The sequence below is a fragment of the Gobio gobio genome (assembly GCF_949357685.1).
Source record: "Gobio gobio genome assembly, chromosome: 3".
NCBI lineage: Eukaryota > Metazoa > Chordata > Actinopteri > Cypriniformes > Gobionidae > Gobio > Gobio gobio.
Window position 1 is genome coordinate 14,807,756 of NC_137099.1, and position 17,657 is coordinate 14,825,412.

The 17,657-nt window shown below is 35.7% G+C and overlaps 1 protein-coding gene across 3 annotated transcripts; it reads right to left on the bottom strand.

The window, feature by feature from the left end:
• Positions 1-2,032: 2,032 nt before the first annotated feature.
• Positions 2,033-17,297, bottom strand: cfap221 (cilia and flagella associated protein 221). 3 transcript variants are annotated; one of them, XM_079811860.1, is made up of 26 exons: positions 17,248-17,297; positions 16,636-16,813; positions 16,379-16,479; positions 15,961-16,047; positions 15,629-15,724; positions 15,443-15,543; positions 14,820-14,923; positions 14,495-14,654; positions 14,196-14,322; positions 12,675-12,804; positions 10,695-10,797; positions 10,497-10,584; positions 10,334-10,417; positions 9,953-10,048; positions 9,687-9,777; positions 8,913-9,010; positions 8,602-8,682; positions 6,856-6,963; positions 6,559-6,729; positions 5,294-5,452; positions 4,959-5,053; positions 4,759-4,854; positions 4,553-4,663; positions 4,075-4,122; positions 3,668-3,827; positions 2,033-2,163 (listed from the first exon to the last, which is right to left on the bottom strand). In XM_079811860.1, the coding sequence occupies exons 2-25, from the start codon at positions 16,763-16,765 to the stop codon at positions 3,701-3,703; spliced, it is 2,592 nt and encodes an 863-aa protein (XP_079667986.1). In that variant the 5' UTR covers positions 16,766-16,813; positions 17,248-17,297; the 3' UTR covers positions 2,033-2,163; positions 3,668-3,700. The 3 variants fall into 3 exon arrangements, with proteins under 3 accessions (XP_079667986.1, XP_079667984.1, XP_079667985.1); XM_079811858.1 differs by lacking the exon at positions 2,033-2,163 and having other exon boundaries at positions 3,396-3,827; XM_079811859.1 differs by lacking the exon at positions 2,033-2,163 and having other exon boundaries at positions 3,396-3,827; positions 17,068-17,274.
• Positions 17,298-17,657: the final 360 nt, after the last annotated feature.

Here is a 17,657-nt window from a genome sequence, read left to right on the forward strand (position 1 = left end):
ACTATATAACTTCGAAGTGTTATGAATCAGCGAGTCGAATCATGATTCGGATCGTGTGTCAAACCGCCAAACTGCTGAAATCGTGTGACTTTGGTGATCCAAACCGCTGAATCAACTCGCTGATTCATAACACTTCGAAGCTTCATGATGCAGTGTTTTGAAATCGTCATCTCTATACAAGTCGTTATTTAGGGTTTTTTGAGCACAAAAACTATTCTCGTTGCTCCATAAAGTTATTGTAGAACCACTGTAGTGAGATGGACTTTGTAACGACGTCTTTAGTACCTTTTATGGGTCTTGAGAGTGCACAGTGCATTGTGCCAATGGAGGCCTTTCAGAGCCATCGGATTTCAACTAAAATATCTTCATTTGTGTTCCGAAGATGAACTGAGGTCTTACGGGTGTCGAACGACATGAGGGTCAAATTTTCATTTTTGGGTGAACTAACCCTTTATTGAGTTATGGGTGTGTTTTGGGCGTAACATGCAATAAACCAATCAGAGTCATCTCCCATTCCCTTTAAAAGCCAGTTGTACTTGCACCATGGCGGATTCGGTATTTACATGGCGGAATTTGGAGCGGAGAGACTGAACGCTTCTCCAGAGAGGAATCCTTTAACCCTTAATATTTCTAAATGTGTGCAAGCAGAGTGTACACGCGTTGTGCACCCGCCTATAGGTGCATATTCCTAACGTGCTTTTTAAATAACACAAAAAATACTGCGGCATTGACTTTAGACCAGGTTTTTAATAATAATAAATAATAATAATTTGTTACATTTATATAGCGCTTTTCTGGGTACTCAAAGCGCTTCACATATAGAAGGGGGAATCTCCTCAACCACCACCAATGTGCAGCATCCACCTGGATTAGGAGATAGACAGAGGCCAATCGGAAAATTGGCCAGGATTTCAAAGGACATCCTGGAATTTTTTATGACCACAGAAAGTCAAGACCTCGGTTTAACGTCTCATCCGAAGGACAGTGCTTATTAGAGTATAGTGTCCCCATCACAATACTGGAGTGTTAGGACCCCCACAGACCACAGGGTGAGCACCCCCTGCTGGCCTCACTAACACCTCTACCAGCAGCTACCTGGTTTTCCCAGGAGGTCTCCCATCCAGGTAGTGACCAGGCTCAGCCCTGCTTAGATTCAGAGGGAAACCAGTCTTGGGTTACAGGGTGATATGGCTGCTTTTTGTTGGTCAATGGTGCAGTCGTTTTCAGTTGCCTCAAAATAGCAACACGCCAACAATGCGCCTGAATACACCTCGTTTTCAGACCAGCACGCCCATGGGCGAACGGATGGGCGCGGGTGAATTTGCTATATGGACATGTAAATTATAACTACATTAGGCTGAAACTAGCAAAAAACACTTACTAACTTTTTTTAACTTACTAGCTTTTTACGATTATTGCTAAACTTTAAGTTTTGTTTTTTTAATAGTCACTAATTACAAAAATATATTTCTGTCATGTATTGAGGCACATTTGAGACTTATTGCAAATGTTTTCATGCATTTAATCTGACATTTCATTTATAGATATAATCTTTTTCCAGGTCCTAAGATGTATGAGATGTTGATTATGGAAAGCAGCTGACAATTATCACAATTATTATTACGAGAACAGCTTGTAATGCAAATGACGTGACAGTTATCCAGTGTCAACAGACCATGAACCTCGTGCAATACAGGGTGCTAATTAGGCTGCCTTTTCTCCCTTTGTCCCCAGGGACAGGAATCAAGCCGTGTTTTGCTATTGTGAGGTGAATGTGGAGGTGAGAGCAGTTCTGAAACTGAGAGACTGTCAGACAGAATAGAACTAGACTGGCATTTGCTTAACTGCAAACCTGACCGTGTAAAATGGAAGCTTTTAAATCACTCTAAAACATACATCGGGTCTATAAGTATAAGATAGAATTTTTTTTTTTTTTTTGAATTTATTAAAATAAAAAAATATATTTTGCACAAATTTGGAGTTCACATCAAACCATGGACTGCTCTAATTAAAGCAAGGTGACTCCAAAAAAGCACATTATTTATTAATTTATTAGTTTTCCAAATTAAATTTTCACTCAAATAGGGGTTCTGGAGATTGTGATGGCTATGACAGGGTCTTGATCTGGATGTCATCCATCCACACCTTGATTGGAGCATTGTCCTGCAGGAAAAAAACAATCCTTCGAGTTAGGAAATATTGTTAGAGAAGAAGGAAGCACGTTTTCTTCTCGGATAACCTTGTACGTGTTGAGTCACATGTCCTTCACAAAGACAGATCTGCCTGATTCTGATCTTCTCTGATGAGTCCAGTTTTCCCTGGTCCTCTAATGGTTAGACAGAGACCTGGAGAGGCCTACAATCCACAGTTTCTCGCACACACTGTGTAATTTGGTAGAGGATTGATGATGATCTGGTGGTTCTTCAGTAAGGCTAGAATCAGGCAGATACGTCTTTGTGGAGGACGCACAACTTAAGCCACATACATGATTATCCTTTAAGAAAATGTTTCAGGAATGTTCCCCATTTTTTTTCCCCCACAGGACAATGCTCAATCCACACAACCAGGTCAATCAAGGTGTGGATAAAGGACCACCAGATCCTTTATCCACACCTGTCATGGCCATCACAATCTGAACCCCACTGAAAATCTCTGGAATGTAAGCAAGCGGGTCACACCAGCCATTAAAAAAATAGCCAAGCGGTTAGATTTTTTTCGCCAGAAGTGGCATAAAGTCACCCAACAGCAATGTGATCGACTGATAGGGAGCATGCCAAGACGTATGAAAGCTGATTGGAAATTAGGGTTATTCCACCAAATATTGATTTCTGAACTCTTCCTAAGTTAAAAAACATTCTTTGCATTATTCAAGGTCTGAAAACAAAGCATCTTATTTCATTATTTTGACCAGTTGGCATTCTGCAAATAAATCCTCTAAATGACAATATATTTATTCGAAATTTGGAAGAAATGTTGTCAGTAGTAATTTCATTTTACTCAAACAGATAGATATAAATAATAAATCCAGATAAACTGCTAATTTTGTAGTGGTCTCAATATTTCTCTTAATATATATAATCTCACTACATTTAACTACATCAGATTTTTTTTTACTTCTTCAATATAACTTGGACAGAATATTTTCGTATTTTATAAAAGTAACGTTATGTAATAAAAAATATACTTTGCACAAACTTGGAATTCATGTCAAATAGACGACTGATGTTATATAAGGTAACTTGTCAAAACAAAATTATGTTCCACTCAAATTATGCTCATTCAAGTTGTTTATATTTTACCAAATGTGCATGTAAATCTACTGTTTAAAACGACAGCCTTGACTGATGAAGTGTCATTCTGTAGTTCCTGTAGTTTAGGTTTAACAGAAAGAAAATAAGTTTAGAAAAAAATCTTTAATGGGAACTCGTGGAAAAAAGAAGATCCTATACAAACATTGACCATAACATCTTTTCAGTTGCTGAGTTTCATGTGTCAGACATTTAATGCCATCTGGTGGCTTGTCGTTGTATTTTGCTAAAGTCTGCACGTTTACCTGAGCTAGCACTGCATTTCACTGTCCATTTCATTGTTCTAGTTTTGCTTATTAACAGAATATGAATATACTTATGAAGCAAATACTAAAGCATGAAGGCATAAAGAAACCTACCATTTTCTACCTTTTCTTTTGAAGATAAAAGTGCTATTTATTGTCACATGATGAGGCACAGCTGACTCTGCCTGTGGATTTCAATTCTTGTAATCTACCCAGCACTTTTGATCCCAGTCTGTTGTTCTGTGTTGACTCTGGCAGCTGCTCACGTGTGTCGCTGTGATCCAAAAATGAAAGAGAGGAAGAAAGTTTATCTCGTGTCATCATCTTATATCCTTCACAACAAAGCAAATAATTTGCTGTTCTCATGCTCAGGTAGTGGAATCAACTTCCCCTACATGCTAGAACAAACAAAAACTGCCTTTTTGTTCTATGAATTGCTGTTTTATAGCATTTACTTCACCAATTACCCTGTGCATATGAGGATTATGTGATGGATTAATGATTGAAGTGCTGATGCTCACCTTGTGGTTGTTCCTGCAGAGGCGACTGGTGCTATTGGAGTTCTGGGACTTGCAGACAGAGAAAATTTTGGTTATCCTTCTATTCATCCATAGGTCAACCTCAAAATTACTGAATTCCCGTACTAGTAGGTACTCTACATTTGGTTTGAAACGTACTTCACGACCGTTAAAAAAGTACATTCTATATAGTATGAATTTCTGTAGTATAAATTAAATTTGGATGTAGTACATTCGCCATGTTGTCACTATCATGTGACATACGGCGTCAGTTCTGCCATTTCTCTAGTGGCATCATGGGAAAGTAAAGTGTCCAGTGGATGTGCATCTGGGTGCATCCATTTGGATATACTACTTGGCACACATACCAACTACATAGTACGGAAGTAAGCATATTCGGATGCTGGGCATGATAAAGCACAAGACAATTAGCCATTCTCAATGAGCCAAAATGTTATATTTGATAACCCATTTTACCAACCCGTTGCCTTCATCTTGATCCTCTTTAACAGATGTAGCTGCAGATCTCGCAGACAGACCGAACTCTGCTTCAATCATCTCAGGGGTGAGACGGAGCTCTGAGCTCTCAGACCTGCCAGAGAAATCAAACCAGCATGAATCTGTAAATGCCGTCAGAAACCATCAAAGATGGAGGGTTTATTTAAGATGGCGTTAATCTTTATTTACACTCCATCTTGAATCTCATCTCTGATGCTGTCGGGCAGACCCTGAAGAGCTGGAGGCGCCTCCACAGGAAGCAGGACAAAACTGAATGGGTCAGACCTAGATATAAAATAATTTTGCACTGGTTGGACTAGTTTTACTGCATGTGTAAATGAGAGGTAAGCCAACAAATGAATGTTTATGAGAGTGCATGTAATACTTACATGCGTGGGGCGCAGTCGCTTCCATTTTTCTTGGATAAAGTGCTCAAGGCCATAGAGGGAAACTTCTTCCACATCATAATGCCTTTGATTATATCCTGCATTTGATATTTTCAAGCAAATGTTTACAGGGTGAATGTATTCTTAATAATAACATTAAATAAAATATTATAAAACAAATAATTTTGTCCTGGATGCTGTTCATTTCAGACAGTAATACACAAAATAGTACCAGCTATGACATGAAACTTTATTATAATCCACGCTGATTGAGAGGTTGCTCTTTGTGAACTTGTTTCAAATTGTGATGTGCAAAAATGTATAAATTCCCAACAAACCTTTTTATCTAGAAACTTCTTCTGTGTTTGAGGGGTATGCAGACCCACGACATTGCCCTTAGGGACAGTGTATCGTGGCAGTGGACACAAATGAAAGTCCAGGTCACACTCAAGGTAAAGTGGAGCTGGTTTGTAGGCATAAATGTGTGGCGCAGGATTCTAAATAAAATTGAAAAAAAGATCATATTAATTCAAAGTAAGACTGAGCCACATTCAAACATGTCTATGATATGTCTGAATTAATAATTCAAAACTGCTGATGTAAAAAAGAACACAAAAGCAGAACCGACAGGCAACGAGCTGTGAATAATGTGTATCATAATTTGAATACATTATTATATTTTGTATTAATATTTTGAATTAGACTTTGTTTATATTTTCCATTTTCATTTAAACTTTATAGTTATTGTGTTGTATTTTTGTCATTTTATAAGGATTATATCTACACTGCCAACATTTTTTGATCAGTAAGATGTTTAATGTTTTTAGAAGAAGTCTCTTATGCTCACCAAGGTTGTGTTTATTCTATTGAAAATACAAAATAAAAAAAACTATAATATTGTGAAATATTATTAAAATGTAAAATAACTGTTTTCTATTTGAATATATTTTAAAATGTAATTTATTCCTGTGACTGTAAAGCTGAATTGTCAGCATCATTACTCCAGTCTTCAGAGTCACATGATCCTTCAGAAATCATTCTAATATGAGGATTTGCTGCTCAGGGAACATTTATGATTATTATCAATGTTGAATATTTATCTGAAATAGAAAGCTTTTGCAACATTGTACTACCGTTCAAAAGTTTTGGGTCAGTAATCATTTCTTATTTATTTTTTTGGGGAAAGAACAAAGAAATTAATACATTTATATAGCAAAGTTGCATTAAATTGATCAAAAGTAACAGTAAAGACATTCATAAAGTTTGGATGTAAGATTCTATTTAAAATAAATGGTGTTCTTTTGAATGTTATATTCATCAAAGAATCCTGAAAAAATGTTTTACACAACTGTTTTCAATAATTTATTTAGTATTTAATAATTTTTGGTTTCAGTTTCATGGTAACACTGGTTAATGTATTATTTTAGTAAAAAAATTAAAAAGAGAAATGTTGAAATAAAATAAATTATTTTTTATTTCAGGTAATGAAAATGTTTTTTAATGTTTTTAGTTTTAGTTTTAGCTAACGATAACAACCCTGTTTTTTTCATAGTATGGGCATGGCATTCTCAGCAGATAATTATAGTTGGCTCAAAAAACATACAAAGATCCGGAGAGGGTGGGCGTTGGGCGGTCTGAGAAGTGCTTCAGGTGCACTGAAACTAAGTGTGGGACCTAAATCCTGATGTGATCCATCATCGTCCTCTGGCTTCTCATCTTCCTCATCCTCACTGAGCTCTACAGATAGACATGTCACCACAGGCAACAGCTCATCCTATAACAACACAATGCCGATTAGACCAAACACAATAGTTCGATTTGTTTTCAGACTTATTTTAATGCAAACAAATAACAATTAATCATTTTATGGCTAAAAATAAACCATTAACATGTTGGTTACCTGCGCTCCGGTGCGTAATGTCCTACACAGGTCAGGAGGAATGAATGTTGATGCTGCATCATAGACAGATAATGGCTGATAACCCATCAGTCTGTAACGCTGGGGCACCTTAAAAATAGACATGCAAAATTCTCATTATAATGACATTAACAAAACAAAAAAAGTTCTGATGTGAAATCTGTTTTGATGGTTTGATAAAAGGATCACATTATGAAGAATCATGTTTTAAAGGGAACTCAGTAAAAGAAAAAAGAAAATGCATGTTATGAAAACTATGATTAAATATCATCAAAGTCCCTTTAAGACAAGTCATTTCACTCTGCGGCCATCTTTGAAATGCCTCTCGGGCATGCAAGTGTAACTCCTATCTCTTTGAAAAGGGAAACATCAAAGTTCTCCAAAACTGTTTTCCAAGCTTGCGATTACATTAATTATTTGAAATCACCAATGAAATCTGACAGCAACTGTCAAATTTTGTTTCTAAACGCTCAAATCATGAAAAAAAAAAAAAAAATTCCAGCCTGGACAAAGCTAAAGCGCATGTGCAGTCCTAAGCGCGCGCCTCAGAACACAGCCTGTTTCTACAGCAACTGGAGCTTCTAACGGCAATCTGCAGTGATGCGATGACTTTACTAATCAACGATTGGCTGTTTCATTTAGAAGATGGGGCTTATTAGACAATGGGCACTGCACTTTCTCCCCTTTATAAGTAATCGGTGTGCAATGTCTTCCTATTAGTGACCTTGGAGCACAAAACCAGTCATAAGTCACACGGGTATATTTGTGGCTATAGCCGAAAATACATTGTATGGGTCAAAATTATTGTTTTTTCTTTCATGCCAAAAATCATTAGGATAATAGGTAAAGATCATGTTTCATGAAGATATTTTGTAAAATTCCTACTGTAAATATATAAAAAATGGATTATCATTAGTAATATGCGTTGCTAAGGACTTAATTTGAACAACTTTAAAGATGATTTTCTCAATATTTAGATTTTACACCCTCAGATTCCAGATATTCAAATAGTTGTATCTTGGCCAAATATTGTCCTATCCTAACAAACCGTACATCAATGGAAAGCTTATTTATTCAGCTTGTATAATGATGTATAAATCTCAATGACTGGTTTTGTGGTCCAGGGTATGTGGTCCACATATATAAAGTATTTGATATCAGTACTGCTGCTATTGTCATTTGTAAACTCAACACTATTTTGGATTAGTAAATGGCCTTCATATTGCCTTTCCTGATTTGGTAAGACTTTATTTTGATGGTCCACTTTAGATATTCTACTAATTACACAACATGTCAACTAACTTTCGTTAGAGTATTAGTAGACCGTCTGCTTAATATCTGCTAACACTTTATTTTGATGCTCCCCTAACAGACTTTACTAACTACAAGTAACTTTGCAACTACATGTCAACTTGTTCTACTAACCCAAGCCCTAACACCTAACAGTCTACTAATACTCTAATGAGAGTTAGTTGACATGTAGTAGCAAAGTTAGTGTCTAAACTGGACCATCGAAATAAAGTGTAACTCCTGATTTCACTCACTTCATTCATTCAACCATACACACACCTTCACATAAGAACAGCACTCATGTATTTTTCATAAATGTAGACATATTACAAAACCACATTTCAAAAGCGGCATTTACAGAAACTTTAAGAAATATTACGAGACCAAAAATTCCCTACCAGACGATGAAAGAGTGGGAAAAGTACTTTCTTCCTGTACCTTTAGACTGAATAATGGAGTCCTGAGTTTCACATCTGCTTCAGGCATTCTTACTGGAACATGGCCCAATGCATTCACAGCCTGAAAGCCACAACACGACACTGCCTTCAATGCCACAAAATTTGCCCTGTTATTACACATCTCAATTGTTGAACCGAAACTTTTGGGCATTTATCGAACAAAATGCACCTCTTTAAAAGGTTTCAATTCTATTTACAGTAACTGAAAATTTTTTACTGCAGTTTTTGCACCAATATTGTGTACAAGAGTTATACAGAAGATCTGCACAATAACCATAAGCAGTCTCTCACAAGTTCGTCAGGTTGGTCTTCGGGTATAAATGTATTGAAGGTATAGGGCAGAAGTTTTGCTGGTGTCAGCTTAAAAAATTGCGGCTTCTCATCCCCATCTACAAAAAAACAACAGAAGAATAACTAAAAAAAGATCTATTTTGGAGATATGACTAGTTAAAACTATAACAACATAATAGCAATATACACAATCATTCAAAAGCTTAAAGTATGCAAGATTATTTGGTAAACCTTTATAATAAGTAAACAGTAATAAAGTACTTACAAATCATTTGCCAAAATATTAGTTTATAGTTTATTCATAGTTTGTATATTGTAGTTAGAATGTTAATATATTAACAGGCCTTTTTAATGTTTTTAAAGAAGTCTCTTATGCTCACCAAGGCTGCATTTAATTGATCGAAAATACAGTAAAAGTAAATACAGTAAAAATACAGCAATATTAAGAAATATTTTTACAGAATATATTTTTAAATGTAATTTATTCCTGTGATGGCAATTGGCAAAGTTGAATTTTCAACATCATTACTCCAGTCTGCAGTGTCACATGATCCTTCAGAAATCATTCTAATATGCTGATTTGATTCTCAATAAACATTTATTTTTATTATAAATGCTGAAAACAGTTGTAATGCTTAATATTTTGGTGGAAACAGTGATTTTTTTTAACGAGTCTTTGATAAAGAAATGGTTTGTAACCCTGTAAAACTCATTACTGTCAATTTTGCTGAATACAAGTATTCATTAAAAAAACATTAACAATAAAATCCCAACCTGATTCTTTATCTCCCTGCAGACTCCTGGTTTTGCGAACAAGTTCTCTTAATGACACAAGCCTCTTGGTCATACGACATTGAAGAACAACCTTGATTAAACACAACACAATGCAACATTACTATACGTATTAGTACTGTCACACATTTTATATAGATAATCAGCACAGGGAGTTGAACACAAGCACTGTAGTAATGCTTTAAATAATAGTTTAATGACATTCAAATTCATTTACATTAATAAGGCTGAGTTATAAGTTATGTTACCTTACGAGCAGCCTGCTGGAAGAGTCTGAGAGCTCTCTGTCTGACCTCCAGCTGGCCAGTGCCAAACCTGATGAAATCAGCAGTGCATTCTGGGAACTATAATATAGAGCTGTTGAATAATAAGTCTAAAATATATGAATTTTAATATAATGAATTCAGCCAGATACTAACATTTACATGCTATCAGTATGTGACAAATGGAATCAATACGCAATTTTATGGCAGGAGCTTGTTATACTTTCTTGCTACCTACTCAAATTTATGTACTCTCTCACCATCGGTGAAGTACATACTTGCAGTATAAGCATGCAAATTGGGACAGAGTCTAAATTGAAGATACAGATTAGAAACAGGATTTTCAAGATCAAGACTTGCATGTACCTGTCCAGCATCTTGTAATATTCGTCGTGAGAAAAGTTTCGTTGAAGATCTTAAAAGGGCCATTGACTCACCACTGTATTTTAGCTGAAACGTACATAAAACATATATGAGCATTCAGTGGAAAGTGATACAAAAACGTTCAATATGAATCAAACTGGCTTACTTTGTATGCAGCAACTGCCTCATCTTGCTCCTTCAAAATTTTAAGTTTCTGTTCTGTTGAACATGGGTCATCACCCGGATCAACTTGCCTGAGAACAAAACACACTAGTTTTAAGGGTTTTCCAGTTCACTATATTATATCGTAGGTAAAATCAGAATATCTGTCATATATGTTATACAATCACATGGAGCAACACACCAGCGGATATGATTGGCTTTCTCCTCCTTTTGTTGGACCTTCTTTAAAAACGCAGCTTCCTTCATCTCCCTTGTTTGGTCTGCAACCTTGGTATAAGACATGGCTTCAACAAATAAAACATACAGGTGTTTTGAATTAAATAACTGTGATTTCTGGTCACGTCATTTCATATTCGATCAGTAGTATGTCGCTTTACAAATCCAATCCAAATCTGTCATTATACAGTTTGAAATCTGATTTAATCATTCAAATTGAATTCTGTACGTGTTTCGGACATAACAGTCAGTCTATAATTCAATGTATTTGTTATTCAGGATACATCACATATTTGCCATCATACACACCATAGTGGGTCTGAATTGTTGCTGAGAGTCAGGTAAAAAAAGAATACTTTTTTCCATCTCTACTGTTGTCATCAGATTTTACTAGAATTACATACAGAGTGATGATTGATGAGGGCAGCACAAAATAAAGTGGTACATACAGTGTAAGCTAGAGAGTGGCCTTAGAAGTCAAGAAAAGCACCACTGCAAAAGGCCATTTTCAGGTTGGGTAACTTGCAAAAGGGGCATGTAATTGGAAGATTATAAAATGGGACTCTATTATTATTATCTAACCTCCACTTTGCAGATAAGATGAGATCAGCAACAATTTCCATGCCGGTCAGGGCAAGTTTTTGCTTGTTAGTGCTGGTGGACCACCATAAAGGCCCCGATATACTTCAGGCAAAATCGAAGAACAAACTGGTGTGAAGTCATTTAGAACAAAATCAAGCCAAAACAAAGTTTGTTTGGAGTTTGTTCTGGGAGTATGAAACAGCTTGCCAAAGCAAATTTTCCGGAAAAGTTCACTCTGGCTAGTAAACACCTTCAAACTACCCTTGATAATAGGAAGGTGTGCTCTTAGGCTCCGCCTTCTTTGACGTGGAACTGTTCTCTGGTTTGTTTTTTCTTCTCAATCCGTCTATGTCAGACGTCTGTGAGCAAAAACATGAATGCACTGGAGAGCCGCTTGTTGTCATTCTATTCGAAAGCGACTGTCACGTCCACCAGCTGTGAGTGCCCATGCACGTCAGCAGAGGACACTGTTTCCACCTTCACTACACACATCATGGACTCAGTTTCCCACAATGCTTTGTCTGTTATCTGTGTAATCATGTGCAACTGTGTGCCATCACCTCATTGTCTCTCTCTTCAAATAACCCTGGTCAGTTGTTTGTTTGATTGCGAAGTCTTTTCTTGTCTTGTCTTGTCTTGTCTTGTCTTGTCTTGTGTGTATATGTTACACTACATCTCTGAGTTCTTGTATCTTGGTTTTTGGATTTCTTGCCTGTCTTTGGATTGCCCGTTTGCCTTTGTTCCCAGCCTTGTGTGTTTGTTTGTTTGTTTGTTTGGACTGCCTCCTTGTGTTTTGACCTGTTGCCTGTACTTTGGATTATGTATCTGGATTGTCCCTCTAATAAAGCTGCATTTGGATCTCCAACCCAAAATCTCGGAGCAGTATGTTACAGCGACACTGTCAGTTTTTCATGTTTAATTAGGTAAAACTGCTGTATATAGTGCTACTTAAATAAACATGACTTGACTTGACAGGAGAGCCAAATTGCAGAGTTTGTGCAAACATATACACATGCTACGATGCTTTCTTAACTCCTATTTTCTCACCGCTGTTATTTTTGTTGTGATTATTCTGTTATTGAGAGGAAAGCATGCAACACATATTTACATATTCATCTAAACGTCGCTCTCAGCAGTGTGGGAAGCGTCGGGATGTTCACTAGCAGTATATTTTGAAATTCTTAAAATAAATGTTGCATTCAGTATATCGGGCCATTAGTCTTTGTCTTTTGTAGTTTTTGGCTGGTTGACCAATGCTAGTTAAAAAGCCTGGTGGACACATCAGCCAAACTTTTATTTCCACGGTTTTAATTTGTAACATGCACCTCATAGGCCCTCTGGATGAGTAATGTGGTGTTCTTACCCTCCCGGAGGTCCTTGTATCTTATTTTGTCTTGTGGCTGGAGAAGCATTTTAACAAGTCCTGCATGAGTGGTAACATCTGTGGTGGAAACCTGCAGTTGTGGGTCAGATTTTGTCTTCTTCTTGCTGCCCTATGAATGTAAACATAATGTGATTACATGCATGATAACTCACTATATCCTCCTGGGACCCAGGAATAGACTTTTGTCCTCTGTAGTGGACATTATATTTTAGTGAATTTCTCTGACATCATACATGTCACAGAGATACCAAATATTTGGAAGTTTCACATTGACAACTGCCTCTCCTCGGACTTTCTTAGTTTATTATTACAAGGTGCTCAAATTTAACACGACAATGAAATAATAGTTATTATATATTTATATAATTAGTTAAAGTAATTATCATTTAAATCAGACACATTTTTTAATTGTTTGTCATAAATCAACATCTCGGGAAAATGTTATGGGGTTTCAAATCAAAATATGACTTTCTGTAAAGAAACAGGGCTTGATTTCATACATGTCCACTGTAGAAGACACCAGGACTTAAATCGTGTTTATCAGGCATTTGGGGAGTAAATTATTTCAATATTCCTATGAAATATTAGATATTATTATGAAAATACTGCCAAATATTACTCCCATTATTACACTTTTTTTTTTCATTATATGTTGCCCCAAGAACACATTAATATGCAAATGAGATACAATGTATAGATACATTGTAAATAATGGGGTAAATCCGATCATGGCCAATTTACACACATATTGCATAAAGCAAAATTATATATCAAATCATTCTGTTATATCGTTCATAACATAGTTGAGAATCATCTTTGTACAAAGTTTGGTATAAAAAAAATCCTGAAACCTAAAAATGGAATGGTGATTTTAAAAATTTATTTTATTGTATTTTCTACAGAGGACAAAGCATAACATATGAATAAAATATAATTTTCAACAAAAAAAAAAAAAGTTTTCTGGTTCTCTGGTTCTCAGGAGGATATGATTGCTGTATGATAGTTTCAAACATATATTTCAAAAACATTTTTATTATAATCAATATTATTATTACCAACACTGATCACTTCATTATAAAGGGGGGCAATTTGGCACAATATTTCTAATTATTGGGGGGAACTTGTGGTTACAGCCCTGCCACCGTCACAAGCTTTGCTGGCTTGGGATTGTAATTCTGTGTATGAGTTTCCCACATTTGTTGGCTGAAAGGGTATGCGGTCAATTCAAATTCAATTGAGTAAGCTCAGTGCAAACAACAAAATTTAATTTGTAATTCAATTTCACACAAACCTCTCTGCTAAAGACAAGCACGACAGTGTGTTTCTGTTTTAGGTGCTGGTTGCCTTGCTTAACTAGAAGGACCATGATGGATGACCAGTATTTTGCTGGTAAACAGCATGGCTTGGCTGTCCCTCCAAACCAGCACTAAAATACCCCATATTTGAAACTGATCTTTTCAGAATAGAAATAAAAACAAAAACAATAAAATAATTTTTTACCTTCTCCAAGGAGTGAGATGTTTTTAGCTTATGATGTGATGTAACAGACAGTGATTTTCCATCAGCAGTCTTCCACTCTTCAACGAAATGATCATCATCATCCTCATCACCATTTCCATCAGGTTTACTGAGGCATAGAGAACACAAATGCCATTAATGCTTGAGCAAAAGCATCTGAACTCAGACATTTACACTACATCTTACTTACATTTTTAGGATGTAAATGTTATTGTAAAATTGTATTGTGGGAGTGTTTCAGTGCATTACACTGCAATCTTTTATTTTTTCTGTAGTATTACCTGAGCAGCAGGAATGGAGATGAGGAACCCGTCACTGTCCAGATGACAGGTTTGGAATTGAACTGAGAGATGACCAACTGGAGTGTGATGTCAGCTGTACCGTACCGCAGTGGTGTAAATGTCACTTTTAATGTGGTCTTTCCATTTGCTGGAATGATCCCTGATTAACATACGGATAACATATTGATGTTACAGTATATGAAAAACAAAGGAAGTCTAGTATATGTTTGATCACAAACTAGAGTTCTATCAGTGTTTATGCACTTATACTGGTTTGCATTGCTCTCTAACAGCAGATATGTGGATTGTGAAGGAAACTGGTTACCTGACAGCGGTCTTACAGTAAAGGCCTTATGGGGCTGAAGGTAGTGCACTTGGAACTCAAAGTCTATTGGACAACTGCAGCTTAGTGGAATCACATGACTGGCACTATAAAAGCAAAAGAAAGTCAAATGATGTCTCTTATGCTAACCAAAGTGTCTTATGCTCACCAAAGCTGCTTTTATTTGATCAAAAATACAGTAAAAACGGTAATTTTGTGAAACATTATCGCAATTCAAAATGACTGTGTTCTATTTGAATGTATTCAAAAAATCATGTGATGACAAAGCTGAATTTTCAGAATCATTGCTCCAGTCTTCAGAGTCACATGATCCTTCAGAAATCATTCTAATATGCTGATTTGCTGCTCATTTATTATTATTATCAGTTGTGCTGTGTAATATTTTTGTCGAAACAGTAGTGCATTTTTTTTCAGGATTCTCTAATAAATAGTCATTTATAGTAATCTATACTGTGACTTTTGATCAGTCATGCATCATTGTAAAAATGACCCCAAACGTTTGACCAATAGTGTGTATATACATATATCATAGTTATTTTATAACAAAAATGTTATTGTACCGTTACTTTACACGTTATTGGTGTAATATGATCATTATTGTATACCTCTGCCCGAGCGGCACTGGTGGAAGACTAATGTGAGATGGGATGTGAAGATCATTGATAACAGGATATGCATGAACAGGAACCAGTAAGTTCTCCTCTCCCTGACAAAAACACAAACACATCATAGCTTTTCTGAGCCCTTTCAGAATTTGCATGGCCAAATATTAGACAAAAACATGTTTTTACCTTGCCATGAATCCTGATGTTATCAGAAAAGTAACGCCACTCGTCCGGTCGGAAGAGCACTGTAACAGTGTAAGCCAGACCCGGAACCAGTCGGCACTGCATTTGAAACAGGGACTGCAATCAGCACTAGCTGATATTTTGGTATGAATGAATTTCATAATCTTAATGGTCATAAAATAAGCTTAATTTTTTTGTGCAAAATAAAACAAATTTATTTATTAAAAAACAAAAATTCAGAAATTTAACCCAAGCATTTCTTGACAGGTTTATCTGTAAATTTTCTTGACATGCATATTTGTAAAAGTGATATTTGACAGCAGGTTGATGGTTACCTTTTTGGTATACTTAATTTGGAAATGCCTTGTCTGAGGGGGTAAAATGTGGACACTGAGCACCTCAGATGAGACATTGACAAGTTTCTTGGGGAAAAAAACAAACAGCTTCTGTCATTACATCATACTTCCTCCCATATTCTTCCCTTTCTGTAATGTTGCTGTCAGCTACAACTCATAAAATGTTTCCCACTGACCGCAGAGTACTATCAGTGGAAATTTTGCAATGTGTTCCCGAAAACGGAGTCTCCAGTAAAGTCTTTAGAATTAAATATAATACTTTTTTTTTGTTTCAGGTCAATGACACAAACAAGTCACATTATAGAACAATTACATGAGTCATGTAAACATTCCAAAAAAACATTTCACACTGAAAATTTATTGTTTTAGCAAGAACAAAGTAATAAAAAAAACCAACCAGGATTTTCCTATAATCCTTTCCTACTTCAAAACCACTGAAGTGCATCTCTGATGGTTCGGCTTGAACTATACTGTTACTCTTCAGTTTGGCAAACACCCCTGAAAGATAACATACAATAAACACAATTATATACATTAACATAAAATGACAAATGCGTATCAGTTTCATAAGATACAAGTAATGTTGGTGCCCTGCTAAAAGCTATAACGTTAATGTTCAAAATATGATTTTAAAGAAAAAACTGTGTTCCTTACTACTTTCCAGAAGGTGATGGGGGACATTTCCACTCTTTCTGGTGTCCTCCAGCAGTTGGCTTAGAGGAAGTAGGCTTTTTTTCTTTACACTCCTGGAGAAAGTCTCTGGGGCAGAATGAACCACCTCCATGCAAACTGGACTTTACAGAGATTCTTGATCATAACAAATAATCTAGACCTGTGAGTGGGTAGTTGACAGGCCATTTCAAGCAGTATCCTTCAGTGTGACATCCAATAGTCTTTTTGTACTCTTTTGTTTTTGTATAATTCTTGTATAATTATTATACATTCAGTTTATGTGTACAAGTTGCATACATATACAAGTTCCCATCTCTCCTACTTAACTTTAGAGCTTCAACATAAATTCATTATTTATATTAGAGCAAATAACTGGGAACATTTCCAATGAACCGTTTGTTATTAAAAACTTACCGGAAGTAAGAGCTTGAAGACACTGTAAAACACGCAGCGTCGCCATTAAACGGAGTGTTTTATTTGAAATAGCCTACTTTGGTTTAGGTGTTCTTTGTTTGTTAATTAGATTCTATCTGAATCGAAATTCATATTTCAAAACGCACTTGAGAAAACTTACTAGAAACTCAAACAACGTACCTGCGGATCCTCCATTGAAGTCACGTCAACAATCACGTCACCATGACAACAAGAGAGCTTACGAAGAGCAAAAAGGTCCAACTAATGATCTGTTTAACTTTAGTTACTTCTTATCTCCTATATTTGAATTTATTATAAAATACCTTTGAAGTGCAGGCAAAAAAAATATAATTTTCTTTGCTATTAAAATTCCTAAACTAAAATAATATAATAGTGAATATTATATAAAAAATATTAAATAAAAATGTTTTATTGTATTTATATTTAAAAAAAATTGAAAGTATGTTGATGATTACCTTATCATTACCTTACCTAATTGTCACGTTTCTCTCACACACACACACAATATATATATATATATATATATATATATATATATATATATATATATATATATATATATATATATA